The 27,321-nt window shown below is 39.9% G+C and overlaps 2 protein-coding genes across 3 annotated transcripts in view; one reads left to right on the plus strand and one right to left on the minus strand.

Moving 5' to 3' along the window:
- Positions 1-9,999, minus strand: part of fhit (fragile histidine triad diadenosine triphosphatase) — a 212,454-nt gene extending 202,455 nt beyond the window's left edge. Inside the window, exon 1 of the mRNA XM_079483745.1 lies at positions 9,967-9,999. The gene's annotated coding sequence lies outside the window, so the exon portion shown is untranslated. The remainder of the gene's footprint in view (positions 1-9,966) is intronic.
- A 3,139-nt stretch (positions 10,000-13,138) lies between these two features.
- Positions 13,139-27,321, plus strand: part of ptprga (protein tyrosine phosphatase receptor type Ga) — a 207,960-nt gene continuing 193,777 nt past the window's right edge. For both annotated transcript variants that reach the window (XM_079482977.1, XM_079482978.1), the window contains exon 1: positions 13,139-13,667. In XM_079482977.1, the coding sequence (XP_079339103.1) occupies positions 13,568-13,667 (100 nt within the window). In that variant the 5' untranslated portion in view covers positions 13,139-13,567. The remainder of the gene's footprint in view (positions 13,668-27,321) is intronic.

Here is a 27,321-nt window from a genome sequence, read left to right on the forward strand (position 1 = left end):
GGCAGTAATAAAAACAACAAAGTGTTTCCCTGATCTTAGACAACAGTTCATGTGGTGTAGTACCCTTCCTGCAGTTACTGTCCAGGGCAGAAGACGCATTTTGGAATGTGACCTATTCCGTGCGCAAACCAACTGCCTGTGGCTGTGGATTGCCGCTTATAACATTGTAAATGTTTCTTGGACACACCGATCAAATCTCTTTACGAGACGTCAATCGTTACGAGCCACAGGAAAACTTTCGTATTGAATTCAGCAGCGTTTTGGAATCTCAGGACGTGCATTTCTTAAAGCACACCGTTCTTAAAATCTCTCCACTTATTTGAAATGTTGAGTAAATAATGTTAGGTTCAGAATAGTCCTCGGGTAGTAAAACCTTTATCTACGCCTAAAGACGCATCTCAAACTGCACAATGTCACATCAGCTTTCCATTCATGAGGCTGTGTGGCTAAAATTCGCTGTTGGCAACACGAAACCGAAAAATGTCCATCTGTCTCTTTCTGCCTGACATAAAAACACAACAAACTAATCTAAACTTCAAAACAGCTCTATAATGATTAAGTGGCTGACAGGAGAAGTGTGTGGGGGGGAACATAGGTCCTCTAATGGAGAGAGAAGTCCCGTCACATCACCATCAACACAACACACAAAAACGCTGTCCAGGTTCACTTCAAAAGACGTATTCAATTGCTCAGGCGGAAAGCTAAGAGCAACTGTATTTACTCAACACAACTGCATGGCGACCTAATTTGGTCAGATCATATTTGCGTTACATTTCAATTAATATATTATCAATATAATGAGTATATTTTTCCATTATCGGAATAAGTAATGAATACATGCTAAGGAATGTAATTAGCCAGGCTCCGCTGCATTTAATGCCTGCGGGTATGCGGTCTCGACGTGATAAAGTAAAGTGGCATTTACTTGGGTTGAAACTTCCTGTCATTGCTCACTGTGGCATGACAATGGCACCAGCTGTACGGGGTAATGCACAAATATGACAATGAAGCAGTCTGCAACCATTCAGTCTGTGAGGACACTGTACAGAGACATTAAAAGCTTGAAGAGTCACAATCAAAGCCGATGTAAAATGCAGATAAATAACTACAGACTACAGCATGGATCATGAAACAACTTGAAAGAAGGGAGGGCTCATAATTCTAACCCACCAATCCAATGCATTTTATGCTATTATGGAATATGTACGCATAACTTAAACATAAAAGCCTATTGTTGTGGCATTTTGAGATCAAAGTAAAGGGACTAGATCTATGAAGCGGCTTTCCTGTAGCTCAGTGGTACAGTTAACAACGCAAGGTTGTGGGTTTGATCCCAGGGGATTGCACATACCCATGTATAAATGTATAAGTGCAATGTAAGTCGCTCTGCCAAATGTTAAATATAAATAAATACAACGCATGGGGAACATCAGCGCACAGCCATCTTCAGTTCTCTCCATAGATGTTCAATCGGTTTCAAGTCTGGACTCAAGCTGGGCTCAAGGATATTCACAGAGTTGTTCCATAGCACCTCTTTTTTATCTTGGCTGTTGGAAGACGAACCTTCGCCCCAGTCTGAGGTCCAGGGCGCTCTGGAGCAGGTTTTAATCAAGGATGTCTCTGTACATTGCTGCTTTAATCTTTTCCTTGATTCCGACTAGTTTCCCAGTTCCTGCAGCAGAAAAACATCCCCATAGCATGAGGTTGCCATCTCCATGCTTTACTGTAGGAATAGTATTGATCAGGTGATGCAGAGTGCCTGGTTTGCTCCAGACATGACGCTTGCTATTCAAGCCAAAGTGTTCAATCTTTGTTTCATCAGATCAAAAATTTACTGTAGTTTCTCTTGATCTGAGAGTCCATCAGATGACTTTTGTCAAACTCCAGGTGGGCCGTCATGTGCCTTGTCTTGAGGAGAAGGTATCCTACAGGAACAAAACGAAAAATAATGTGTTTGTCACGACACTTCCTTAAAATAAGCATCTGGTTCACGCGCAGCCGAGGGATAACAGAAGCTAGACATTATAGTTAATAGGGTTGTCAATATGGTTATTTCTCTTAAACAAACACATTGATTCGCTTGAGAAGACCTTTGTTAAGACCACAGAGCCATGTCAAGCAGTTCGATGGATGCACTTTTTGGAGGTTCATTCTACCGCTTGGAACTAAAATGATATGTGGTATTATGACTCCGACTGCATTATTCTTCAAGAAGAATGTCAAATTCAGTTAAGATGCCATAAGGGTGAGTAAAACATGGGGAAATTTAGTTTATTGGGTGAAATATCCTTTTAAAGAGATCATTATTAACCTGTCTCTGAATCCCATTTGGACTCTTGTCATTAGCTGCTTTCACAAATACAGTCTTTAGTGATCAGTAAATAGCAGTTAACAATCACACATGCTTGCAAGAAAAGCTGTACTGGTAAAGTCATTCTGGTTATTTTGTGTTGATTTAAATTATGTAAAGTTCAGTTTCTTAAACAAGTTCATATCTATAAGGCTTTCAAGCCCCTAAAATATATATGTAATGTGCTACAGAGAAGAACAACAAACCAGATCCCAACTGGCACAAAAGCACCCCCATATCTGCAACAATTTACATGATTAGACGCAACACACAAAAAAATTGTGGAAAAACAAGCCAGAGATATAATGATATCACACATGGTATAAAAATAAAAGGATTGGCTGATTCTTTCATGTCCCCTGGCAAAAGGACAAGCAAAGATTGTGGACTTCCATCACTTCCCATGTCTGCTAGTCCCTCAAGACCCTGTAATCCTTTTCACCATGACCATCAGATCTGCTATTCGCTCTCTCTCTCTCTCTCAGCGTGTATCTGGAGCACGTATCCGTTGACTTAAGCATTGGAAAAAAAAGGAAACCCATGTTGATATGATTTGGGATGGGAGCTATTTGTATTTAGTGGGATTAAAGGAGATCTTGAGGAACACTGCAGTAAAGATGGAGCTGGTTGTCTTTGTAGCTTTGCCACTGTCTCTGCCATCCACTTAGCCTAATGCTGGGCCTGGCATCCCAACAGCACACACAAAGACCTATGTAAAGACAGCGAGTACTACAATACAGTATATTTCAAACCAACACAGTCCAAACTGACCCCATTTACTTTTCCAAAATGTTCTCTTACTTGTTATGTACGATATCAATCACTTCATGTAGATCCACATTTAAATAATCACATTCTGTTATAAAAAATAAACTGCTTCATTAGGCACCTCTTTAAAGATGGGTACTGTTTCAGGAGGGGAGCAGGTCGGACTTGAAACTGGTGTGGAACGCCCCGTTTCACAATTGAATACATTTCTGATTGATCAAATCAAGTACTGTCCTGCATGGTTCTTACATTGACAATCCATTTTCACTCATAATGATGTGAATGGTTTGTAAATAGGCATGTGCCGGTCTCACATTTTCATGACAACTGCTGAGCCTTTTATCATGGTGAACGGTATTACTGCAAAACTGTGTTACATCTTCGTTGTTGTTTTTTGTATTTAATAATGTTTTTAACACCAAATTATATTTACGAATAATGAAAAACTACAAAAAAACAAAATCATTCAAGAAACAAAATGAATATTTACAAAATTTCACAATTTAATTACGAATGATATGTATTAAATTATTTATACAGCTGAATATGTACAGCGGGGAAAATAAGTATTTGACACATCAGCATTTTTATCAGCAAGGGGATTTCAAAGTGGGCTATTGACACAACATTTCCACCAGATTTAGCCATCAAACCAAATATTGAATTCATACAAAGAAATCAGAACATTTAAGTATACAAGTTGAGTCATAATAAATAAAGGGAAATGACACAGGGAATAAGTATTGAACACACTTTATTTAATACTTTGTAGAAAAGCCTTTGTTGGTGATTACAGCTTCTAGACGCCTCTTGTATGGAAAGAGCGGTTGTCTGCATTGCTCAGGAGTGATTCTGGCCCATTCTTCCACACAAATGATCTTTAAATCTTGAAAGTTCCTTGGGCCTCTTTTATGAACTTTGATCTTCAGATCCATTCAAGCAGCTTGATTTTCTTTCTTTGAAACCAATTCATTATGTCCTTGGCCTTGTGTTTGGGATCATTGTCTTGCTGAAATGTCCACCCTCTTTTCATTTTCATCTTTCTGGTAGATGGCAGCAGATTTTTATCCAGAATGTCCCGGTACATTTCCCCATTCATCCTGCCTTCAATAATATGAAGTCTGCCAGTACCCCTTGCTGAAAAGCAGCCCCAAACCATGATGCTTCCACCCCCAAACTTAACTGTTGGTATGGTGTTCTTGGGGTGGTGGGCAGTGCAATTTCTTCTCCAAACATGCTATCATCTGACCATACCATAGTCTCCCAATAATCCACAGGCTTCTGCAAATGCTCTTTCGCAAACTTTAACCGAGCCTCAACATGCTTTTTGTTCAGCAATGGAGTCTTGCGTGGTGACCGTGCATGGATGCCATGGCGGTTCAGTGCTTTGCTTATAGTTTTCTTTAAAACAACAGTACCTGCTGATGCAAGGTCTTCCTGAAGTTCTGCCCGAGTGGCTCTTGGAGAACTCTCCTGATTATTCTTTGGACTCCTCGGACAGGGATTTTACGTGGAGCATCTGATCGTGGCCGGTTTATGGTGAACTGATGCTCTTTCCATTTCCGGATAACTGCCCCCACAGTGCTCACAGGAAAATTCAGCATTCTGGAAATGCGCCTATAAGCATTCCCATCAAAATGCTTTTTAACGACACGATTACGATGATCTACAGAGAGCTCTTTGCTTTTACCCATCATGAAATCTTTCCTGTGTGCCTCCTAGGTAACGAGAAGCCTTTATAGGCCATCAATTAGGACTAAAGCAGTTGATATCAATTAGCACTGATAGGGGGCAGGGTTTCACTCTCAATACTGACAGATTTCAGGTGATCGCCTGGCTTTTTTATGCCATTTTGCACCTTGTTATCTTCATGTGTTCAATACTTATTCCCTGTGTCATTTCACTTTATTTATTATGACTCAACTTGTATAATTAAATGTTCTGATTTCTTTGTATGAATTCAATATTTGGCTTGATTTGGCTCACAAGCCAAAAAAAGTGTGGGGACCCCTGCTCTAGGCACTTCCTTTGCCCTTCTGTGGCCTTCTTCCACTGCTTCCTCGGGGTCCTCCTTCTCTAACAAGTCGGTCAATTTATTATTGTCTCCTGGACTTAGTTTTGCCCGTCGTGTCCTTCTTTGGCTTTTCACTCCAAATATCTCCAACCCATAGGTGTAGATGATCTCCTCCAGTTTTCTTTCGACATCTCTTTTTTTAGCCTGCTTAAAGCAGGACGTGATCCGAGTCAATGGTTGCCCATTCTTTGTTGCAGGATTTAGACCAAAGTATCTGAGGTCTTCTTCCATCCATTTTCCTTTCTACTACTGAGTAGTCACCGGGTTGGTGATTGCTGGTAATTTAATGCCTGGTTGGGCTTCATCTGGGGTTCTGATACCCTGTGGGCTGTGGTGCTTGTCCTGTCCCTGGGCTTCACCTGACTGAAGATACCTCTTGTGACGTATTGGTCAATGCGAGGCCCCTCACTAAGCTCTCTCAGGCACTTCTTCCTGCCCTGGTCGATTTTAAGACCTTTCTCTGATGTTACCTTTGTCCAGCCGCAAATGCATCTCTGTGGTTTCTATCCTGTTGTTCCAACTTCTGCTGATCTCCTGGTTCTTTGTCATTACCATTCCTAGGTTTGTTGCCATCTGATCCGTCCACGAGTCATATTGCGCCCCCGCTCTCGCAGATTCCAGGGGTTGCCAGAAGACAAATGATTGGTCAGGTAGAAAAAACTCCCAACTCTCCAATATTGTTTGTAATTGTATGAGATATTAAATGTGACCTGGTATAGTGTGAAGTATTTGCTGTAAGTTTGTCATTAACAACTCAAGCAGGAACAAATTAATTCAAGTGATTTGTTTTGCATTACTTGTGTTCAAGACAGGAATTTTTTAAAATATTTATAGTTTATGGGTTTCTTCATAACCCTAACCGCATTATTATGGCTTCAGAAAAAGTCTTTACTGTAATGAACAAATATTTAGTAAAAGTTTTTTCTCATTCCAAATCACTTCTATATCGCTATTCATTTCAATATATATATGATCTGATGTTTTAACAGTCGTATAAAGTCATATGACCTTTTTTTACAGTTACACTAATGCTTACCTTAGTAAACACCTCTTATGGATAATAAAAAACTGTTCCGGATGGTCAAATATACTTTATAAAGCAGATCTAAAACTCACGTAAAATAGAGTGCACTGCATTCACCTTTCTACCATCTACAGAAAACTCTCTCCTCACTCTGTGAACCTGAAAGGCAGAGATAAGCCCCGAGAGTGGGTCTTCATGTAAATGTAAGAAAGTTTGAACAGAGAGGAGTTGATATTCCAGCACAGTTGAGTTCTGCCTTTCCTCCCCTGCTGCTCCCCAAGCCTGACCTTTGACCTCAGTGCCGAGAAGAAATCTCACTGTCACAGTGACCGTTCTGATCCAGACTAGAGCTCCTGACCCTCAAGAACAAGGTGACAAAATCAGACTTTCAGGGGTTTGTACGTCCAGTCATCAATAATGAACACTTTTCTTTTTGCTCTCCTCAATGTGCCCCCATCCAACACCAAGAGAGAAAAGACTGACTGAGCAGAGCAAGACTTTAACCTTTAAAGGTCATGGAAAAGAAGCCCCCTATCAGCTGAAATCAAAGGGACATGCGACTGAGATACAGGGAACTCTGGGGAACGTCGAGGAAGAAGTTAAGAAGAGAGCAACTGAATGTGTGTGCCGTCAATCAAAGCTACACAGCCTTAAAGGTTTGTATTAGATAGACAATGAAAACATTTTATGCGCTTTGTTCATCGTTTTACATAACTGCGTTTTAGGAAAACAATTTTAAAAGCAGTTTGTGCCATTGTTGGTTCAATACTTTATCATTTCCATTGTACACTACAATAACGCAAATTTCTAAAAACAGTGACATCATACACATGCATATTACATGTTCAGTCTACAGACATGAGCAAGATTTTGACAACCAAAACAAGTCATTGTTTGTCCAAAATCCAGTCTTTGCTCAATGCTTTTGCCATCCTGATTGTTTGTATTCACTTCTCTGTAGAAGAATGTATACAGTATGTGCAGAGATGCATTTCTTCACAAAATCACATTGACAGCTACAGGCCTGGTATAAGTAATGCAACGTTTTAAGTTGTTTTCACGGATCAGTGTGTACGTGGATAGTTTTCACAATGTGGTCTTTTGTATGCAGAACTTTTTTGTTTTTAGTACACAATTGTGTGAATGTATTCTATTATGAAAAATATGCCTTGGATGACTAAATAGTCTAAGTTACTTTGTAAAGACAGCTGGGAAAGGAACAACCACCAAATTGACCTTGAGACACCTTGGTGAAAAAAACTAACGATACACATTAAAATAGTACAAATCAAATTAAAGTACAATCTGTAAGATTTTTGCATTGAATCCTGCAGAAAGCACATCATCCCAAATGTTTCCAACAACCTTTAAATCCAGAGAAATAAGCAATTTTAACCAGTGTGACATTATACTCCTTATACTCCAACACTCCTTATAGTGTTGCCTGTCAATGTTGTCATGTTTGCGTCTTCAGTTTTCACTTTTAGTGCCGTAGAAATCACAAGTATAGGCCGCAGCGCAGATTGATTTTTGGAAAGAAAACACCACCACAACTTGTTTCATTTCGACTTTTAAGCGCAAAAAAGTAAGGTGAATGCCAAGAAATTCGTTTGCATTTGACCTGCATTAGAATCAAACCAAGTGGGAATCTGCAATGAATTGCAATTTAAAAGTGTTGGTGAAATTAATTCGCGTATGTTAACTTTAGACCATCACACTATCAAATCCACAAACTGTTTCAATTGTGCCTTTCAAAATCTGGGTGTCTGAAACCGACACAAGATAAACCATTTTGACAGTAAAGTTGAACATCAAAAACAATCTTCCAACCGGAGCCACATAACAGACAATAGATCTGACCCATCCGAAAGCTCCATCACGCATGGTCCAATCGTCATGAACATCCAGAAGCTGAGAGCCACATACAGGATCTGTGCCTGTTCAATTATACATGAAGCAAACAGAATCAAATCAATTAGGTATTGCTGTGGCATGAATGAAAGGTGCATAATTGATACCGCACTCCTGCATTATACATATCTGTCTGCAAATCTCCACGTACCTCTCCGCAAGGGGGTCAAGGGGCACAGAGACCAAATTTCACCACTTTATTCATTTAATCCACTCATTTGCATTGACACGACCTGGACTCCGGTTGAAAATCATCTCGAGGGGTTTCCGGTTTTAACATTAATTTATGAACAAAAGGGTACGCCAAATCCCACAGTGTAGAAATGGCTGGAAATTTCCATCAATGTCAAGATATTAACTGCGTCATCTGAGGAACACGAGGCTCTGATCAAATTTTGGTGAGAAAACTCAATACTGGAAAAAGGCTGCAAGACTGCAGGAAAATTTACTTTCTGGAGCAGTCGGGGGACAGCGGTCATTAGTGGGCGTATGAGGGCGAGATGAGGTGAGGGAGAGACATTTTGGGGCTTATTTCTCTCTTTATATTCTCAGGGCTTCTAGACAGATGGCAGACATTAAAAGAAGGAGCCATGTGACATCTCTCAACCACACCGCTGAGATGGAGGTAATTAAAATACATTTAATCAAGTTAGTCTAATGAAAAATGCAGCTGGACACCCTGCTCAACCTTCTGCTCCCACTCTCACACCTTTATATATGGCAACTTCTGGATAGAAAGTTCACTCGCAATATGCTTTCTGTATATAGCCTCTACATATAAACAAAGAAATTATGTTTTATATTACCATGAAGTACTTAAGGAAAATTACAACTCGGACGTTTTAAGCCATACTACTTGCAAAGTCATTTTGGTAAGAATTTGTTTCTTATACTTGGTGGAAAAAACTGGGCGCTTTTAGCACTGGTGCAAAGAATGAAAATGATTTTAGTATTTCTCTTTTTAGTATGCTGTCATAGACAATAATGGCCAATGTAGTTCGGATCATAAATCTACTTCATGTTATATTCTGTATGTCAGTACAAGAAAGTGTACAGTAAATATTAACAATCACCTACTTATGTTCAATAAACATGAATTATTAATCACTTCCTAAATTATGAATGACCTAAAAACAACACAGATTATAAATATAATTGTAATACTACGTGTTTAATAATTGAATGTCTTAGAAAGTCCCACGTTAAACGTAGATAATAATTAGAAACTTGCATGTTAGCAGTCCATTTACACGATTTCAGACTAACACAAACATTAAAGTGAGGAAAATAAACAGCAGTTCTGCACCCTTGAAGCGGGAAACAAAAAACGAAAGTGAGTTTCGTTGGTAAAACGCTATTGTATGTCTGTGTTAATGTAGTGACATCTACAAAGTACAGTATATTTGTGGTCACTAGGGTTTTGCTACAACGTTTTGTTGGTTACTTTGTAAGGATGCAGTTGCCTACAAACAGTTTGTGGAAGTGCGTAACATTCTGACTGAAAAGTAATTCATTAATCTCTTCGATAAACGTACAGACGAGACTTTAATGCACCGCACCCTCCAAAGTACTCACTTCAAGCGGTCTGCCCTTCGTAGTGTACAGAGCACAGTGACGCTCACTTAAGCGTTCACCAAGAGCTGACATGTCACATGCGCCGAACTGATCTCTATGAGGCGGTTACAAAATAAATCGTTTATTTATGTCGCAGGCGATATAAAACATCTATTAACATAACGTCGTTAACAGAAACATCGCATTGTTGACAAACACTTATTTGAAAGAGCTCACACCGTCAAACTGACACCGATGGCATCAACACAGAACACATGTACTCACCTTCCGCGTCGATGAGGCAAACGATGACGCCGCATGGGATTGTGGGAAACGTAGTTTTAATTCTGCAGCTGGAGCCACTTGTGACGGATCACTAAACTACATACCCCAGCAGTAATTGCCGTAGCTAGCTGTATTTATCCCGTAAAGCTTCGTTTTATATTATTTTAGCAATGGGTTTCTTAATATTTTGTGACAAGACATGAGCATCAATTAAACACTTAGTTAAACCCACCAAAGACATTTTGTGCTCATTTAAAAAGAGTCAACGATTTTGTGCTAGCAACTGCAAAGTGTATGATGCTTTTAATAGCAATAAGTTTGCAGCAAAGCAAATTCGTTTTTTATACCACATGAGAGATTAAGAGCCGAACTTTAGTAAAAAAAAACTCACGAATGGAATATTTCAAGTTTATCTGTTGCTCGTTCTGCACCAATGATGGTCATATTGATTTACTGTCAAGCAGATGTTGGATAAATGGAACAACATCTGGATATTACAGGGTAACTTATCATAAAACGCCACTCTTGTTGCTAACAGCAACTTCCTCCTACACCAGCCATTAGCTTGCCATTGTTTTTTTACATTAATATATTAATTCAAATGGCTCCGAGAGCAACTCAAATATATGTCAACGTTTATATGGATTCCTGGAAGGCAAGCAATAAAAATAACAATTGCTGAGGAAGCATTCTTGTTTAAAATGAAAATAAATCAATGTAATGATTTTCTGACTTGGCCAAAAAGGCCTTAATTTAATAGTAAATAATCATTCGAAACCGTGTTTATTAACAGGAATGTCAGTTTGGGTCCCTATCAAAATGCTCCGCAGTGCACTTAGAGTTACTTTAAAAGAAAATGGCCGCATATTTCTGACCGTAATTATAAAAGCTAGACTGATGCAGTCAGAACTACAGTGCTGTCTGTTTGATTGACACCAAAGAATGATTATACTAATTTCAGCTGTGTGTGGCCTGCCATGTCTGGTTAAGCATAGACGAGGTTGGAATCTATAAGACAGTCTCTATTTTTCCCATGTCAAGGACATTCTTCTTTGTTTTCAGACAGTAAGTCAAACAAATTGAGCATTTAAGTAAACAGCAGTGGGTTAGAAGGAAACTCCAGGAAACTCTGAAAACTTCTTGAAGAATAACTTTGAAATGAAATAAAAGATTGATGAATGATGTGCTTAAAGTTGACAGTATTCCAAGGCTCTGACGCATGACAGTTTACTACATAACATGCACGATTAGTCTTTTGACAGTAAATGTTTTTATTTCATAAATTATTGTAGTGTTACCCAAAACACAACTGTTAAATCTTTGCTGTTTTTTATTTATCTTTAGCTTGTTTTTGAAGATTCAACATCCTAATGACTTGGAACAATGTTTACCAGGAATGAAAGAAAATATGCAATTGTGTAGTTTTCGTTTGTAATTTTGTAGTTTTCCTTGAAATCGTTTGTTAAAAGGAGTGAAAAAAAATAATTTTACTTACCCTTTTATCACTCCAAACTCAAAAAGAGATGCTGAAGGAAAAATATTGTTGACTACACTTTTCAACACAATAAAGGCAAAAAATAAATGCCAAGCATAAGAAAAACATATACAAGAGTAATCTGTGTGTTCTGTATTCCAGATCTTCTAAATGAAAAATTCCTGAATCTTCCATCAGCTTCCATCACTCTTTATGGTCAACCTTGGAACATCACGGTCCTCATTGAGAGACGCAAGAAACAATGTAATTAACGTAAAACTTGGCCTGACATCCATGAGTGAAATGTTCTTTTAAACTGCAGCAGTCTGTGTGGCGTGGGGGACTTTGCTGTATTTGTTCACAGCACTGCAGAGAGAAACAACATTTGTGTAGGCTAGACTGAGAGGTAGAATAAAGCTGAATATGTCAAACACACACACGCACATTATATCTGTAAGGACACCTTCAGTCTATAGTCAGCACTGCTGCAAAAGTATGTCAAACTGACATGTCTATTTTCTTCTATATCAATATAATTGTTCATCTCAATTGTTCTTCCTTGTTTAATATCTGTACAATGTAAATAACTACTAATTATTTGAAGCTATTACAAGTATATTGTGTTCTGCATGGCCGGCATACTTTTCAGTTCATGAGCTGTGGAGGAGGAAAACTGAAAGCTCAATGGATCAGCACAAATATAATGGACATAATAAATCAATTCCAAAATATATTTTTACTTTATTTTAATTATAGAATATGTGAAATACATCATCAAATGCTTAAAATAATAAAGGCAAATCAGACTTGCCCTGATTTCGCCTCGCCCCAAGCATGCATTCCCATTTCCACCAAGAAACAGATATCTAACCTCTGTCTCCCCTATAGACCGCTTCATAGGCAACAACATAAACACATGTTATGTAGCCCAAACTTAACTTCCGGTTAACCTTCGCAAAGACTAAATAAGTGTTGAATAGTTTTGAATACATTTATTATAATTAGTTCTCCATAAAAAGAATATGAAATAATATTAATATAAATTAAATTTCTATTATAACCAAACACGGAAGTTCACTTCGGGCCAGCGCATGCAAACCGATTAAAGCATCTACAGGTGTCCACAAAACCTTAAACAAAAAAACAGACAATAATGTTTATGGACATTCACGTTATTTTCAATTTGTTTCATTAATTCATTAAACTGCACGATTTGAATAAAAATGTATGAATAATGAAATGAATGAAACTTGCAGTTACCGACAGGGCAAAGTTTACACAACTTATTCATGCATGCTTAAAAACGTTCAAAGGAATCCCACATTGCCCACCATATATCCCCCAAAACATTGATTCTACTTTAAAAACGTCCATTTGTTTAGCTAACTGAAAAGATTAAATTAAAAAAGGGACAAAGATAAAGAAAAAAAGAACAAAGTCTGCATGTTTTATTAATCCACGCAGCCGATGAAAACCCTATTAGTTGCGAAACAATTACATATTTGGTTATGAGAGATAAAGGGAAAAGAAAAGGGAACGCGCATTTGCACATGCAGAGAACAGCCGCACTAGGCGCTAGGATCCAGCGGAAAGCTCGCTTACTCTCCCGCGTTCTCTCTCTCTCTCTCTCTCTCTCTCTCTCTCTCTCTCTCTCTCTCTCCGAGCCTGTTTTAAAGTCTCTGCCAGACTTCGGCTCATGCGCTACTTCCTGGATGGCGGAATGGAAAGCTTCCAGAGCCGCTCCAACTCTTCTCTCTGTGTTTTCAGCCTGATGCATGGACTACCGCTTCTCTGAGACCGCTGCCCTTCTCCACACGCCGACCGCCCACATGTCTCATGAAATGTTTTCCTTCTGGACTATAAGCCCAGTCGATTAAAAGAGAGAGAGAGAGAGAGAGAGAGAGAAAGAAAAACTGTTTGCGTTGGCTTGGTCGAACTTGAAAAGAAAAATCTCTACGGAGGACTCGCTAAAAGAGGCGGCCGGTTTTCGCGTGCGAGAAGTTCTCTGCGCGCACAAACACATCTCGCGCGTTCGCGTCGCTTGTTTCGCGGGAGTTTGTCTCTCGTCTGGAGGATAACTCTGTCAACAGTTGCCTTGTTTCCGGCTCTCCATGTATACAGTGTGACATGCGGAGGTTACTGCGACCGCGCTGCTGCTGCTGCTGGTGGTGGATACCGCCTCTGCTTTTCTCCGCGCTCGTGCTCCGGTGGGCACACGGTCATCCCGGTAAGTTCATGTTGTGGTGGGAAACGAGGATCGCATTTTTTTGCGTTACAAACCTGTCGATCTATCGATACGATCTGTTACGTGATTTCATGCTGTGTGTGTAGATATCAAACACGAAACCGCTGCGTGTCACGAGAAGAAAAGAATTGCTGGAAATAAATCGGGATTTGTTACACTCCCAAGACATTGAATGGAGAATAGACACGATCGCGCGTAAAAGTGTCACGGAATTGATGTTGCATTATGACGTCTATTAATGTGACGATTAACAGCTTTCACACACGAGCCGCTGCCGTTATTTATAAGCGCGTGACAGAATCCCGTTATTTCTTAACAATACGCGAACGTCGTTCATTGTAAGAAATAATCGCTACCTTTCGCACGTTCGTGTCTCGCACTAACCTATTTGGATTCAGCACCGAATTAATAAAGCTTAGTTTAAAAAACCTAAATGGTCTTACGAGGAATTTAAGTTATTATAAAGCACACGCACATAGTACATATGTTTCTCATCACCACAGAGAAGCTCGGCAGTTCTAAGGTCTGGAAGGGAAAAAGAAAAATATGATTTATTTATTGATCATTTGGACGGGATGAGTCCAGTTGGGATGTTGCTTTGAATATGAATTCTCAGATTGGCTCCACTAACAGTGTGAATTTCACGAGAATGTCATTTTGGGGGTTAAAATAAAAGTCCAATATGGTATAAATATTTGACAGCGTCTTATTTGAAATGACCTTCAGTGTGTAACTGACAGGTTCTTCAGTTGTGTTGTGATGATAGACAGCAGCCGAATGAAGCTCTAAGACACTTCCAGCATGAGAGCGATAAGCTCTACCTATTTTCATGAGTGTTCATGTAAAGCTGAAGGCATAAAGATCGTGATGCTTTGTAGTATAGGAGTCTCTCGTATCAGACCCGAAAGCAGAACTGCTGCTTACAATAAAAATGCTTTTGCTTTTACCGCTTGTCTGCTTTTGTAAGAAACAACACACTGGACAACTGTATTACCAAGAAAAGCAAATGTTTTTGATAATAGTCAGTAAATGCTCAAGCCTTATTCATAAATCATAAGCTTAAGAGCTTTACATGTCCACACGAATGACAGATAACATGATCTGCGATTGCATCCGAGCTATTTGGTTTTAAGCGTATGTGTGCATTCAACGCTTTTGTATGTTCGGAAATCTTATTAAACTGCCAGAACACATTATGCCTCATCATTCCGGCCGTTCTCAGTACATGTGCTGATAATACATCTCCAAATGTAAATTTTCTCTATAGCTGACCTACTTCTGGAAGACTTGATGAGGTTTGCGTATTCAAATGGACGGCGTATTTCCCAGTTTTGCATATGTAAGAAAATGAGTTTTTGTTGATAGTCAATGGAAGTCACGGATTAACCAATGTTTAAAGTGAGTAATACCTTTATGGCTTATGGAGCATTGCACATCAGGACTCTGGACTTTTGTGCCACTAGTTTGAATCCCAGATTCTATGTGATCCGAAACGGCGAGAGCAGGGTGCTCAGGGATGCCGTGGACGTGGTGGTGAACGCTTGTGCACCGACGGCACGAAGAAACGTCTATGTCTCTGCATCCCAAACAGGCGCGAGATTTCATCAGGGCTGTGATGGATGCTCCATGAATAACACATTGCCGCCAAAGGGCAAATGCTTGAAGGTTGTGGACATTATTGACAGTCTTTTATGTCCGTTTCTCTGTTTGCATCTCTCTGTCGTCCGTGAGTCAAATAATGCGTTTATGTGCATGCTTTTGGTTTGTTGTCGAAGGTGAGAGAGAAATGAAGTTATCGCAAAACAAAGATTAACACGCGCTCGCTTTCTGTCATCTGCTCTCTTTGCTTTCTGACAGAAATGGGTCTTTTTAGTTCGGTGGCATTTCTTCACTTATCTGTGTCTGATAGACCTGTTCTAATCATAAACGTTGCCGTGGAAAGACAAGCAGGCTGTGGATCCGTCGCCCGGGCAGCAGTGACATAAACCGACACGCTGAAAATGGAGAACAGTGTAACTTTATTTCTTTCTTTCCGTCATGCCAGTGGGAAACAAGTGTCTGCACACTTGAGCCTCCAATAATGGCCAGTTTGCTGACAGTGCAGCAGAAGAAGCTGACGAGAGAGAGGAATGAATCTCTCTGCGGGGCGTCTGTTGGCCCCAGGCAATGCTCATCTCACTACAGTCCAGCTGAACTAGCCGCTGGAGCGATGGATGACAAAAAGAATACTAGCGCTCTTTGGACACGATACAAAAAGAGGCATTTTGCTGAATATCCAGCTTGTGTTTTTTGAATTTGGGATGAGAATTCACAAAAATATATCATTCAAAGAAAGCATCCGAACAGTGATAGCCAGGCGAGGGTTTCTTCGTGGTTATTTCTGTCGCGTGACAAATACTGCGCCACGCTCCGAAGACCACAATGTTATTCAAATCTCTTAAGAGGCCTCACGGTTCCTGGCGTTTTGATTTGCTTTTATGTGGGCGAGAAGCCATTTCTCTGTCTAATAGAAAAGGATAATTTGCAAAGCGTCAGTTCGGAATCGAGGAGCACTTAAGATGTGGGCTCGGTCTCAGGAGTGAGATAGCCGGAGCTGACATTTGGGTTGGATTGGATGCACTGGCGTCCCCTGTAAGAACATTATCATCATCATCATCTCTCTCTGCTCCAGCCGTTATCTGTCCGGCTGGGTGACCAAAGCTGCCTTAATGTTCGCCAGGTCACTTTATCAGTCTCGGAGGCTGTCATCGTTGCTTGGCTCCGCTAATAGATTGATTAAAAGATAGGGCTGCGGGGACAGTTAACCGTGCGGGGGTCTGTCAGGCTTCTGCGGGGTCAGGTTCCCAGTTTTCAGTGGTTTCGTGTGTGTGTAGCGTCTTAACAATGTGCTGGGCAAGGAAATCATTTTCGCTTCGATGATAGATCCTTTTCGGTTTGTTCCAGCTTGTTAATTTCTGTATTAAATGACTTGAACGTTATTGTGATATATTATTACTATTATTTCTATTATATTATACTTTAATTATATTTGTATAATATTATAATTTAATAGTTTAATTATAATATTATAATGTCATAGTTTTTTAAGCAATTTGGTAAAACATTTGACTTAATTGAAATTTATTTGATGCAGAAAGAACATGAAACAATCTCTTGGCCCGCACAAGCAGGGTTGCCAGATCCTTTGCAGAGGGATTTGATTCCGTGGGTTAAATGTGGATTTATTTTATAAATAAATCTGTTGTTTATCAGTTTCCTTTTAATATAAGATGAAGTTATTTACTACTATATAGTGATTTTCAAGAAGACATTTTGTGTAATGCACATATATTTGAGGTATGGGAGTGACATATATTGGAAGTTTGGGGCCGTATTTTTGTCCTAAGACTAGTTTGATATGCCATTGAGCTATTATTGCAGATCTGGCAACCCATTTAAAGCACCACGTGTCAACCTCATGCCTTAACCACAAGGCCAAATCTCAGTTTTTTATTTAGATGGAGATTTTTTGGTTTTCTAAAGCAGGTATAAAAATTAAATCTTCACAGTCCTGCCCGACACCTCGCCTCCCAGATTGCTGACTTAATGCAACAAATGCGTTTCTATTACTCCGGTGGAGGATTGTGTGAGAGTTCTGCTTTAATTGCTTCCCCCTTCTGATTTTCCTGTCAGCTCGCCGAACAGACACTGTTAAACTAAACAGCTGTTCTTTACATTTCCTCACACTGTTTCTCCACAACGCTTTCATGTGAGCTGTTGTGAATGAATTGAGAGCAGTGTAGGTGCTCGGAAGTGCAAGGCGATTCACGGTTTTCCTGAATAATGTTGTAGAGGGAAACGTGTATGTGCGCTCGTGCTGGTTCATTCTCCGCTCATCTCCACTGGCAACCAGAATGCTCAGTGTGTGCCAAGCGCTAAATGAAGTGGACGTTCATGAAGCATGCCGGTGGATGCTGTCTTCGAAATAGATGTATAAATGCTTAATGAATCCTTAATGAAAATGAATTGTGCCCGTAGCTCAGTTGGTAGAGCGTGACGCTGGCAATGCCAGGTTAGTGGGTTATTATGAGAAGTTTCACGTTCCTTTACACCCAACCAAACATCGTCTGGGTATATTAACAACGTAACATGTCATGAAGTGATCTTTAATCAGATTTAGTGTTGTTGTGGGGAAAACACATCTTTGTTATATGATTTAAATAGTAGCGAATTCCTACTAATCTCTTGCAGTACCATCCCTGCGAAGACAAATATGTATCTTATGTGATGCCCCTTTTTGTTGTTTGGAGTCGCTGTGTGTCTAGAAGAGCATTAAATCTACCTTGGTTTGTCAAAATCTGCCTTTATAAAAAGACCTGGCATCTAGATAATTTTTTTTCCAAATGCCTATTATCCTGTATCATAAAATTATGTTAAATGCTTTTTGTAACGCACAACGTTCTAATTAACAGTAACCTTCTGCTGTTATCGTCCACCACTTTTCTTAATTAGTCCTGTCTGAATTAGGAAACCGCGATATGTTTAGTCATTGCAGTTCGGTTGTGATCGTCGGCAGTGGACCTAAGCTGTGTACTTTGGCTCTGTTTTCTCTCCGATTTTCTTAATATTTGCTTTTGCCACTCTTTCATTGCTCTCTCTTTCTAACTCTCTCTATCTCCCAGACTGGAGGTTCTCAAAAGATTTTCATTTGGCACAGTAACTGTGGCTGGAACGGTTTGCCAGGAGACGAAAGAAACCTTTGAGGCGCTGGGAGACTTAAGCGCTAATTCTCCTTCCACATAACCCGGCCCCCCTCTAGCGCCTCGCACTCCTGCTTGCCCCGTATCCCTCTCTAAGGTCATAATTAGAGGAGTATAAAGAAACCGACGTGTAAGTCTCTCCATTAATAACGGCTGCCGGCCCTCTACAATTTAAATGCCGGTTCTTCATCCTCATACCCACAATCCCCAGGCTTAATACGTACGGCCTTTTGAAAGGACCAAAACACAACACAAATGAGAAACGATGTTTAACTGGTTATTGCAGGCTGAGACCTGTGCCTGTTGCATTGAAATAAAATACTGTTTGTGTTTCTTAGTATTAAAAGTAAACAAGTGATGGATGGATTAATTAGAAAGAAATTAATTACAATCTGATGAGCTGAAGTGGGTGTTAAGAAATCCATCATGGCCAGTGCGCTTTACACCCAGACAGATGTTGCGGCCCAAGAGTATTACAGACACAACATGACGATGTTGCTATAACGCTCATTCGCTTCTTGCCCACTAGATGGAGTGTTTGTCGTGACTCCTTTTGACCATAAAAGTGTAAAAAATTATACATTCATGTTGGCTTTACGCAATGCGGACCAATCCTTAATTCCTCTACTCGAGCTTATGTGCTGCATTAATTCTGCGGTTTATCGAGGCGATCAATCAAGGCTTTTGTGGCGGAGTGCTAAACTTCATCCATCATCGTATCACTTTTCGCAAGCCCGCGCAATACTCCTTAAATTATTTTCCCCCTTTAGCTCCTCTTTATGTATTCAAGACGTTAGTTTTCCTCGCTCTTGCACCTGGCAATTCTAAAACAAAGCAATGCTTTGCGGTCTTCAGACTGGGAATGGTTTTGTACCTTGATCAAATATTTACAAAGAGAACGAAAATGTGCAGCATTGATGTGCTGCATTGCTAAGGGTGTAGAAAGCGATTATTGAGAGTCGACTTGTGAAACTTCGGTTGTGGAATACGATTGTCCTGCAGATTTCAGCTCCAAGCCTAATCAAATACACCTGTCAAAATCCTAAAAACCTAAAATCAGTTTTTTCGTAAGAAGTGATGGCTTTGAATCTGCAGATTTATGTCCAGCCTAAATGATGCACTTGGTCATTTGGCCTTCGCAAGTGATATTGTAGGGTCTTCAATTAGTCATTTTAGCTTTCAGAAAGGTGTTTGAAGTGTCTCTTGTGGCCCCTGTGCACCCTTGATTGGCCCGCTTGGTTTTCAAGGCCAACATTGATGCTAACATCTCTTCGGACAAGTACCCATCAGCCCATTCAGCAAGATGTGGTCAATGAGGAGTACCACAAGAGCTGAGGGTACCACTTGGAACAGGTCTGTGGACAAGCCTATTTTCCATATTCGTTCCAGAAACAAACCAGATCATTTATCACCAACATAACCTCGGGATTCCCATATTTGTCGGGATTACATGACATTCTAACAAGCTCTGAACCATACCCTAGTTGGTGCAACGATATAGCAAATAATGTTACTGGGACGTGGCGAGTAGTCCTAGTTCTCGGTGACCAAATAGGCATGTTGTTAACATCTTTTATCTAATTTAATCCAGGTTTTCAATTCACAACGTTATTTGAGGACCTGGCCACAGCGTTTCTGGGACTTTGGCCAAGATCCATAAAAATGGAACTTCACCAAAACGTCCTCATAACAGGGTCGCAAAGTAATGTCACACTGACCTAATTAAGATTAATGTGACGTCTTCAGAACGTTCTGTGTTTGCTAGGTTGCGATTATATGGATAACTGTGAAAAAAGATATTCACCCCAAAATTAAAATTCTGTCATTTATTCACCCACATCGTTGTTCAAACACAAAAGGAGACAGTGTGAGTCACACAATGGTTTTGTGTGCACACAATAGAAGTTAATATGTGCCAATGATGTTGTGTTACCAATGTTACTCAAAATATCTTCTTTCGCGTTCTGCAAAGAAAGTTTGAAATGACACGAGGGTAAATAAATGATGAAAGAATTTTCATTTTGCGGTGAACTATCCCTTTCAATTCGATTAGGCTGCTCCTGTTCAGCCTTAATGATTCCTGCGTTCGGGTGATGTTTGTGTGTATGTCACTCAGGAAATTGTAGACTAATGGTTTTGCTTTGCCAGTTCATTCCCTTTGGTAAGTCTAATTCTCCTCAAGTAATTCGTACCACAATCCCCCTTAAAAATGGAGGTAAAACTAACCAGAAAAAGCCTCAAATGGAGTGAGGCTAACTATTAGACACCTTCCATATATCACATCAGTCTGGGAAATTGCAGCGCCGAATTATTTGTTTGCAAGCCCAGTTCTACAGAGGCCATATAAATTAGGTAATGCAGTGGCGTTTCTGAGAAGCACGGCCACGTATTCAGAACAACCATTTTCACAGACACAATGCATTAGTGTTGCATTAGGGCCTCGGCCATTCGGGCCAGACCAGTTACGGCCCCTAGATACTTCCTCTGCTTCCACAGCGAAAAGAAAAAATAACCACATACCAAGGAGCATTGTGTCAGTGAGCCAGTGTTAGGTCAGACATGTGAGTCTTCTCATTAAATTTTTGCAGTGTAGTTGGTTTTTCCAGTTTAATGCTTGGGAGGACGCAGGCCGTTTCCACCGAGAGAGCATGCGAGACGCACTCTGCGGACTGCACCACGCTGCCCAATTTGTCTTACTTCTGGGGAAGCTGTTTAAAGTACAATGCTTTTCCGGATTTGCTCCCTCCCCCCGTTCTCGAATTGGCAAGATTCACGATTTCTTTCCAGCACTTTAGAAATCTGTAGTGTCATCAGTCAGGCCTGTATCGAGTGTGCGTTGTAAATGGTTTGTGATCACTGTCTTCCAGTACCGATTTATTCCAATCGGAAGAGTCACTTGGTATCTGTGCAGTGGATGTGAGGATTACGTATTATGCAATGAGCACGTGTGACCGTTCTCATCCTGTGACTGCTATTGGAGAATTCTGACAGCATATGGTCTTTCAGGGTTCATTACATATTTCTCAATTGATGAACACCGAGAAACATATTTGGAAGAATGCTTGTAGCCAAAAACTCCTTGGGAACCATTGACTTCTAAAGTAGGATAAAGTGCTTTATAAAGAAGATATTTTGATGAATTTAGGAAAACAAACAATTCTGGGGCCCTTTTGACTACCATCGACCACCATTTACTTCAGGGTAAATGAATAGTAAACACTTAACGTTCTTTTATTTTCGTATTGATTATTCGGTCATAATAGAGGCTAAAGTGCTAAAGAGTTCACAGTATCGCAATAAGCATGTTGTAGAAACATTAGGGATCGTTCTGTTCACTTACACCACACTTATCAGTTGTAATTGCTTTCAAATGAGGCTTCTCTATTTTCAGTTGACTGTGATAAGCATCTGCCTCGACTCGCTGCAGTTTTTAATCACGTAACTGCCTAATTGAACTATTTCTTTAATGAAAAGATAAATGATAAAAGGTGTTGCGTTTCATTCCGGGACACGTAAGAATGATATCCCTTCAATTTGTAACACATTATAAACGAATCTTGCTAGAAACAGCTGTTTATGGAAATCTGCTATGCATTTGTTTCTTGCGTGTTCAGCATAGTTTGCCATGTAACCACTCCCATGTGCTTTTTAAAACCCATACATGACACAAAAGACAATATTTTGTGAAATGTCTCAGTGGTTTTGTACTCGTACAAGGGGAAGTCAATGGGGTCCAATGGCGTTTGGTTACCAACATTCTTCACAACACTTTCTTTTTTGTTCTGCTGGAGAACGAAAGTCATACAAGTTTGGAATGGCATGAGAAAAAGATGAAAAATAAGATATAAAATAAAAGATAATTGTCTCTTTAATGATTCTAATCACTATAGATGATAGCATGTTATCACTATAGCATGTTATGCTTTTTACTTTATGCCCTTAGCCATGACTTATTGTGTACGTCAGTTGTGCAGATCACTTTAATCATATCATGAGAGCATTGACACATATGTTAATGCAGCTCAAACGAGTTATTATCATCGTGAAAAGCACGTTTGTTTTGCATTTCCTCTCTTTTTCGTTCGTGTGGCAGTATTAAAAGCCATCCGCCCTGCAAAGAGAGAGCGTAGCAGACATTAAGATCAAGCACAGTCCGCATGGCAGTTCAATATACAAGCGTGAAATCAAACCCCTGAGTAGAAATTCTTTTTCATTTCATTGCTGTTTGACAGCTGTGACTGCCTTTACTGGTTGCCTTGTGTCTTTGATGGTTCACTCTACCTTGACTAGCGCTAATGCCTCAGTTAGATGTGACTGGATTGGCTTTCTTTGACGTACTGCACCTTCCCCTGTTCTGCGATCAGTTCCATCGAATGAGAGCGCGTGTATGTTTGCGTGTTCTTAGCAGTTTCTACCACCAAATGCAAGATTTCACGACCAGCATTCTGAAGGTCTTTCACTCCCACAACCAGATGTCCGACAGATGGGTTTCTGCTCTCGTGCCCCTGGGAACATTTGGATTTGCTGTACTTCCTCATGCATTCCATTTTTGCCCCTTTCTCTACCTCTCTCTCACTTTCTCTCAGTACTTTATTGGCACGTCTGTTTTGAATGCAGTATTGGTTAACCATCAACACACCAATAATAATAAAAAATGTATGTGCCACTATTACAAATAATTCATGTGCATCAATTATTAGAAGATGTAAAATAAACAATTACTTGTGTGCTAACAGTCTAACATCAACCGTTTCATTGTGTCTACGCTGTGAGCTCGCACCACCGCATTGTGTCTCAGCAAAGTTCTACATTACAAGCGCGTGACCCTGCTGCGCTTGCGGCGTGATGCTGTCAGCATGCTAAAGGCCTCTTGTTGCATCTCTAAATTCATCTTTTTTAAAGCACCACGGCTACAGCTGTCAAACTCACTGCCTTTCAACTGTAGATATTCTTGACAGTTATTGTCGGGTATCAAATCACCTGCTGTAAGCAGAGCTCCTGTCGCATGCAAAATCCACGGCTCTGTTTTTGGGAAAGACTTTGGTCGTTTCTTGTTAAAAACAAGTTACATTAATAAAGGACAACGCTTATGTTTTTTTCTGTGCGTACGTAACATTTCTGTCATTACTTATTAAGCCTGTAAACGACTCTTTATTCTGTGGAAGATATTATGAGAAATGTGGTTTTGGTAGTCATTGGGAGTCAGTGCTGTTCGGTTACCAACATTCTTTAAAATATAATTTTCTGTGTTCTGCAGAAGAAAGACGCTCAGACAGGTTTGATATTACATGAGGGTGAATAAATGATTAAAGAATTTTCACTTTTTGGATAACTGTCCTTTTGAGACTCGCATCTAGTCGATTTTGAAAGCATGTAGCGAGTGGAAAGAGAAAACACTTCCAGGAAGGGTTTGGCCAAGCCCGTCCTACATCCCTCATGTGGAGACATGCGTCGGTGTTCCACCTGAAACCTCTCTGGATTTACGCTGCCAGTCCTGCCATCTTTCTTGCGTTAATCACCCCGGGCCCCCCTCGCCACACACCGGAGGGGGCGATGGATGAGCCATCGGGGAAATGGAATGGAGAGTGGCCAGGCGTGACAGAGGAGATGAGGAGAAAGTAAAGGATAGGAGAGGAGAATAAAGAAAATGATAACCAGCCCAACACACACACACACATTTTGGCTTTAAATAACCGCCGCCCTCAACACTTAGGAAAAATGATGCCATGTGAAACAGTCGTCTTCAATCTCCATCAGTGAGTAAAGCAATCGTTCTTGGCTTTTGCATGCACTCTTTGATAGTGGTTGATGATGTTTTTGTAATGGCCAATGGTAATATTTGGTGATGTCGAGAGCAGGGTGACTAAAGGGTAATTTTAGGATGTCAAAAGTACACAAAAAAAAACTGTACAGCTAATTTCAATAAGGGTTTGAACCATTATAAATCAACCTGTTTCGCAGTCAAAGTCCAGCAGCAATGAATCAAAACTCTTAAATTATAGAGGATATTCATGCATTCATACTGTATTGGTGAATGTGTGAACCAGGGGTTTTGTGGCATTTAATGAAATATAGCGGTCAAACATCAGAAAAGTAACACCACCAACCAAAATACTTTGGCATTTTATGACTGAATTTGGTTTTGGTTTAATAAAAATTCTAAGTTTAAAATTATTAGTCTTCAATTGAGGGGCCAAAAAGTGAAGCGCTCTACACAAAGCGGGCCTTACAACGAAAAAGTTGCAATAAATCCAAACCATAAAACTACATTATTATATTATTAGCATTCTCAAAGTTGTCTGTGATATGTTGTACACAAATGAAATATCTCTTGTTTTACTCAGCCATAGTTTTTAGCCAAATGACCAGCTTGGTTAATATAGAAGTCACTGGTTTTCAACTTCTCGATTCATATGCGTTTATCAAGTGATGTCATACCAAGATACTGTGCTTAAATAAAAGCAAAAAAATGAGGCACAGCTTAACCAAAGCTATGTATTCACCACAGAGTAGTCACGAGTTTGAGTACGCATCTGTTTTTTTTGTGTGCATTTCATCATCTCTGGAGTCCCGAGGCAGAACTGATGTACCAGATCTATTTTCCTTCAGGATTGTCCACAAGTGGCTGCGAATGAACCTTTGTCGTCGAAAACGCAGATGTTGTTTTTCCAAATAATACAACTCGATTAGCATTTGTTTCCAGATTTGATGAATAAATGCATTAGCAATGCTTCTGTATTTACCCCAGAATGATGATTTGAATTATTTAAAGTTCTGACCCGAAGGCAAATCCATGTATTATGCCTTCACATTTTTTAATCATTGATAGACTTTGGAAAGTCATTAGGGAATGACTAATTTCCTAAGCTAAACTAGCCATTAGCGAATGTTGAGGCAATGTTTTGAGTTCGTCCTATTGGATCTGACATTTTTGTTCATTCGTTCGTTTTATTTGTTTCGTTTTATTTTGTTTGATAGATGCTCGGTATGTTGTTTGTTTGGTGCACAGCCAAAAAAATGGCTTTTAGGCTGTCACTTTGAGGATTTCTGCCCCGACAGGATGTTGACAAGCGTTGGGCCAACAGCCCAAAAAGAAAATCTAATTACCATTATACATGGCCAAAGTTCTGGCTAACGGATGACTGCGGGCCTATTAGCGGATATTAACGGAAACTGATAGCGACAGTTCTTCTGAATCCGGCCTACACATGGGCTTGGCCCTTGCCACAAGCATTCTTTCACACGCTGTCTCCCGCTCTTTGACATTTCTCATGGAATCATGGGCACATTTTAAGACCCTTGTTTTGTAATTGTAGTCCTTGAAGACAGTTAACTTCAGAGAATGTTGCCGCAACATTATAAATCTTTTAAGTCATTTATTACATTATTGAATTATCAAAAAATCACCAAAATTCTTTTTTTATATGTCGTAAAATTTGTTGTTGTTTTATATTAGATCTGTTTTGGTTGAATTACATAATGGTTCACATGATGTATGATCCGTAATGTCACCTTTTCATTTTCTTTCATTTTTCCACGATTGGACACTTTAATTTGACAAAATTTCTTTTTTGTAAAAAAACGGCTTGAATTTTGATCTCTTCCTCACAAAATCTGATTGTATGACTTCTGAAGTCGGAGGAACTTTAATGTTTGTGATTTTTAAAGCTTTAAAGTTTATTTTTATGTAAAAGGTCAACTTTTTCCTAACATTGTGCTTCACGGTTGAGAACTACGTGAAGGTGTTTAAACGATGACAACGTTTTATAATTTGGTGAACTATTCCTTTCAAAGGCTGTAGACCTCCGTTTTCCCTGTGGGCAGGTTTTCTGTTTAGTTGGTGTGATGCTAGCCTTTCGTCAGATTACGTGACCTTATCACGGCAGCTGTCTGCGTCGTGAGCGTGTTGTGGTGGGAATATTGGCTATCACACGCGGTCGTGTATGGTACGCGGTGAGACCCTCGCGGCCTCGTGCAGAGAGGGGTATTGTGTTGCGGAGGAAGTGTTGTGGGCCGCGTGGCAGATGGCGGGTAACAAAATATCATTACATTTGTGCTCGGAGGCTGTGCTGGCAGCCAAATGATAATATAGAACTGAAACTCCAGAAGCAATGAGATTCTCTGACCCTATGATACCAGGAATATAGAAAAGAGAAACATACAGAGGGAGAACAAAATGATGTTGGGTGAGGGGGATTTTTGGTCAAGTGTGTTGGTGCGAGGGCACTTTATCTCCATGCATCACGTTTTTGAGCACTTACATATAAATATATACTGTTTAAAATAAAAACTAGAGAAGATCAGGATTTTTCCTCATCGTAATGATTCATTATTTCTAATGAAATAAATGAGATTTTGTACAAAAAGGCAGATTTCCTCGCCTCTGCTGAACTCTTTGGAACATTCTCAACTCCTGCTGAGATGACATGAATCATCTGCACAAACTTATGGAGTCCGTGCCAGCTCGAGTGCATGCTGTCATTAAAGCAAAAGAGGGACATACCAAATTTTGCAAAGACACTGCAACACTCATTCATTTGTTTGCCCTTTCACTCAAACTGGGCTTTCGAACATTAAATTAGAAAATACAGACTGTAAAGCAAAGTGAGTATTTAACACGTAAAAGGGTTTTATGAGCACAACACAGTTTGTTTACATCGTGGGGTTAAAAAAACAGGCACGCGTGCTCGTATTGGGTTTTCGGGACTTTACCATGACCTGATGAATTTAATAATCTACACACAACATTATTTATCTCTAGGGATGCTCCGATCCGATATTTGTATCGGGTATCGGCGTCGATTGTAAAAAAATTCTAGATCGGTATCGGTGCAATTTGTCACCGATACCCGATCTGACATAAAATTTGTGCTAGACGATGTAAAAGTTCATGGAGA

This window comes from Barbatula barbatula (genome assembly GCF_947034865.1).
Source record: "Barbatula barbatula genome assembly, chromosome: 20".
NCBI lineage: Eukaryota > Metazoa > Chordata > Actinopteri > Cypriniformes > Nemacheilidae > Barbatula > Barbatula barbatula.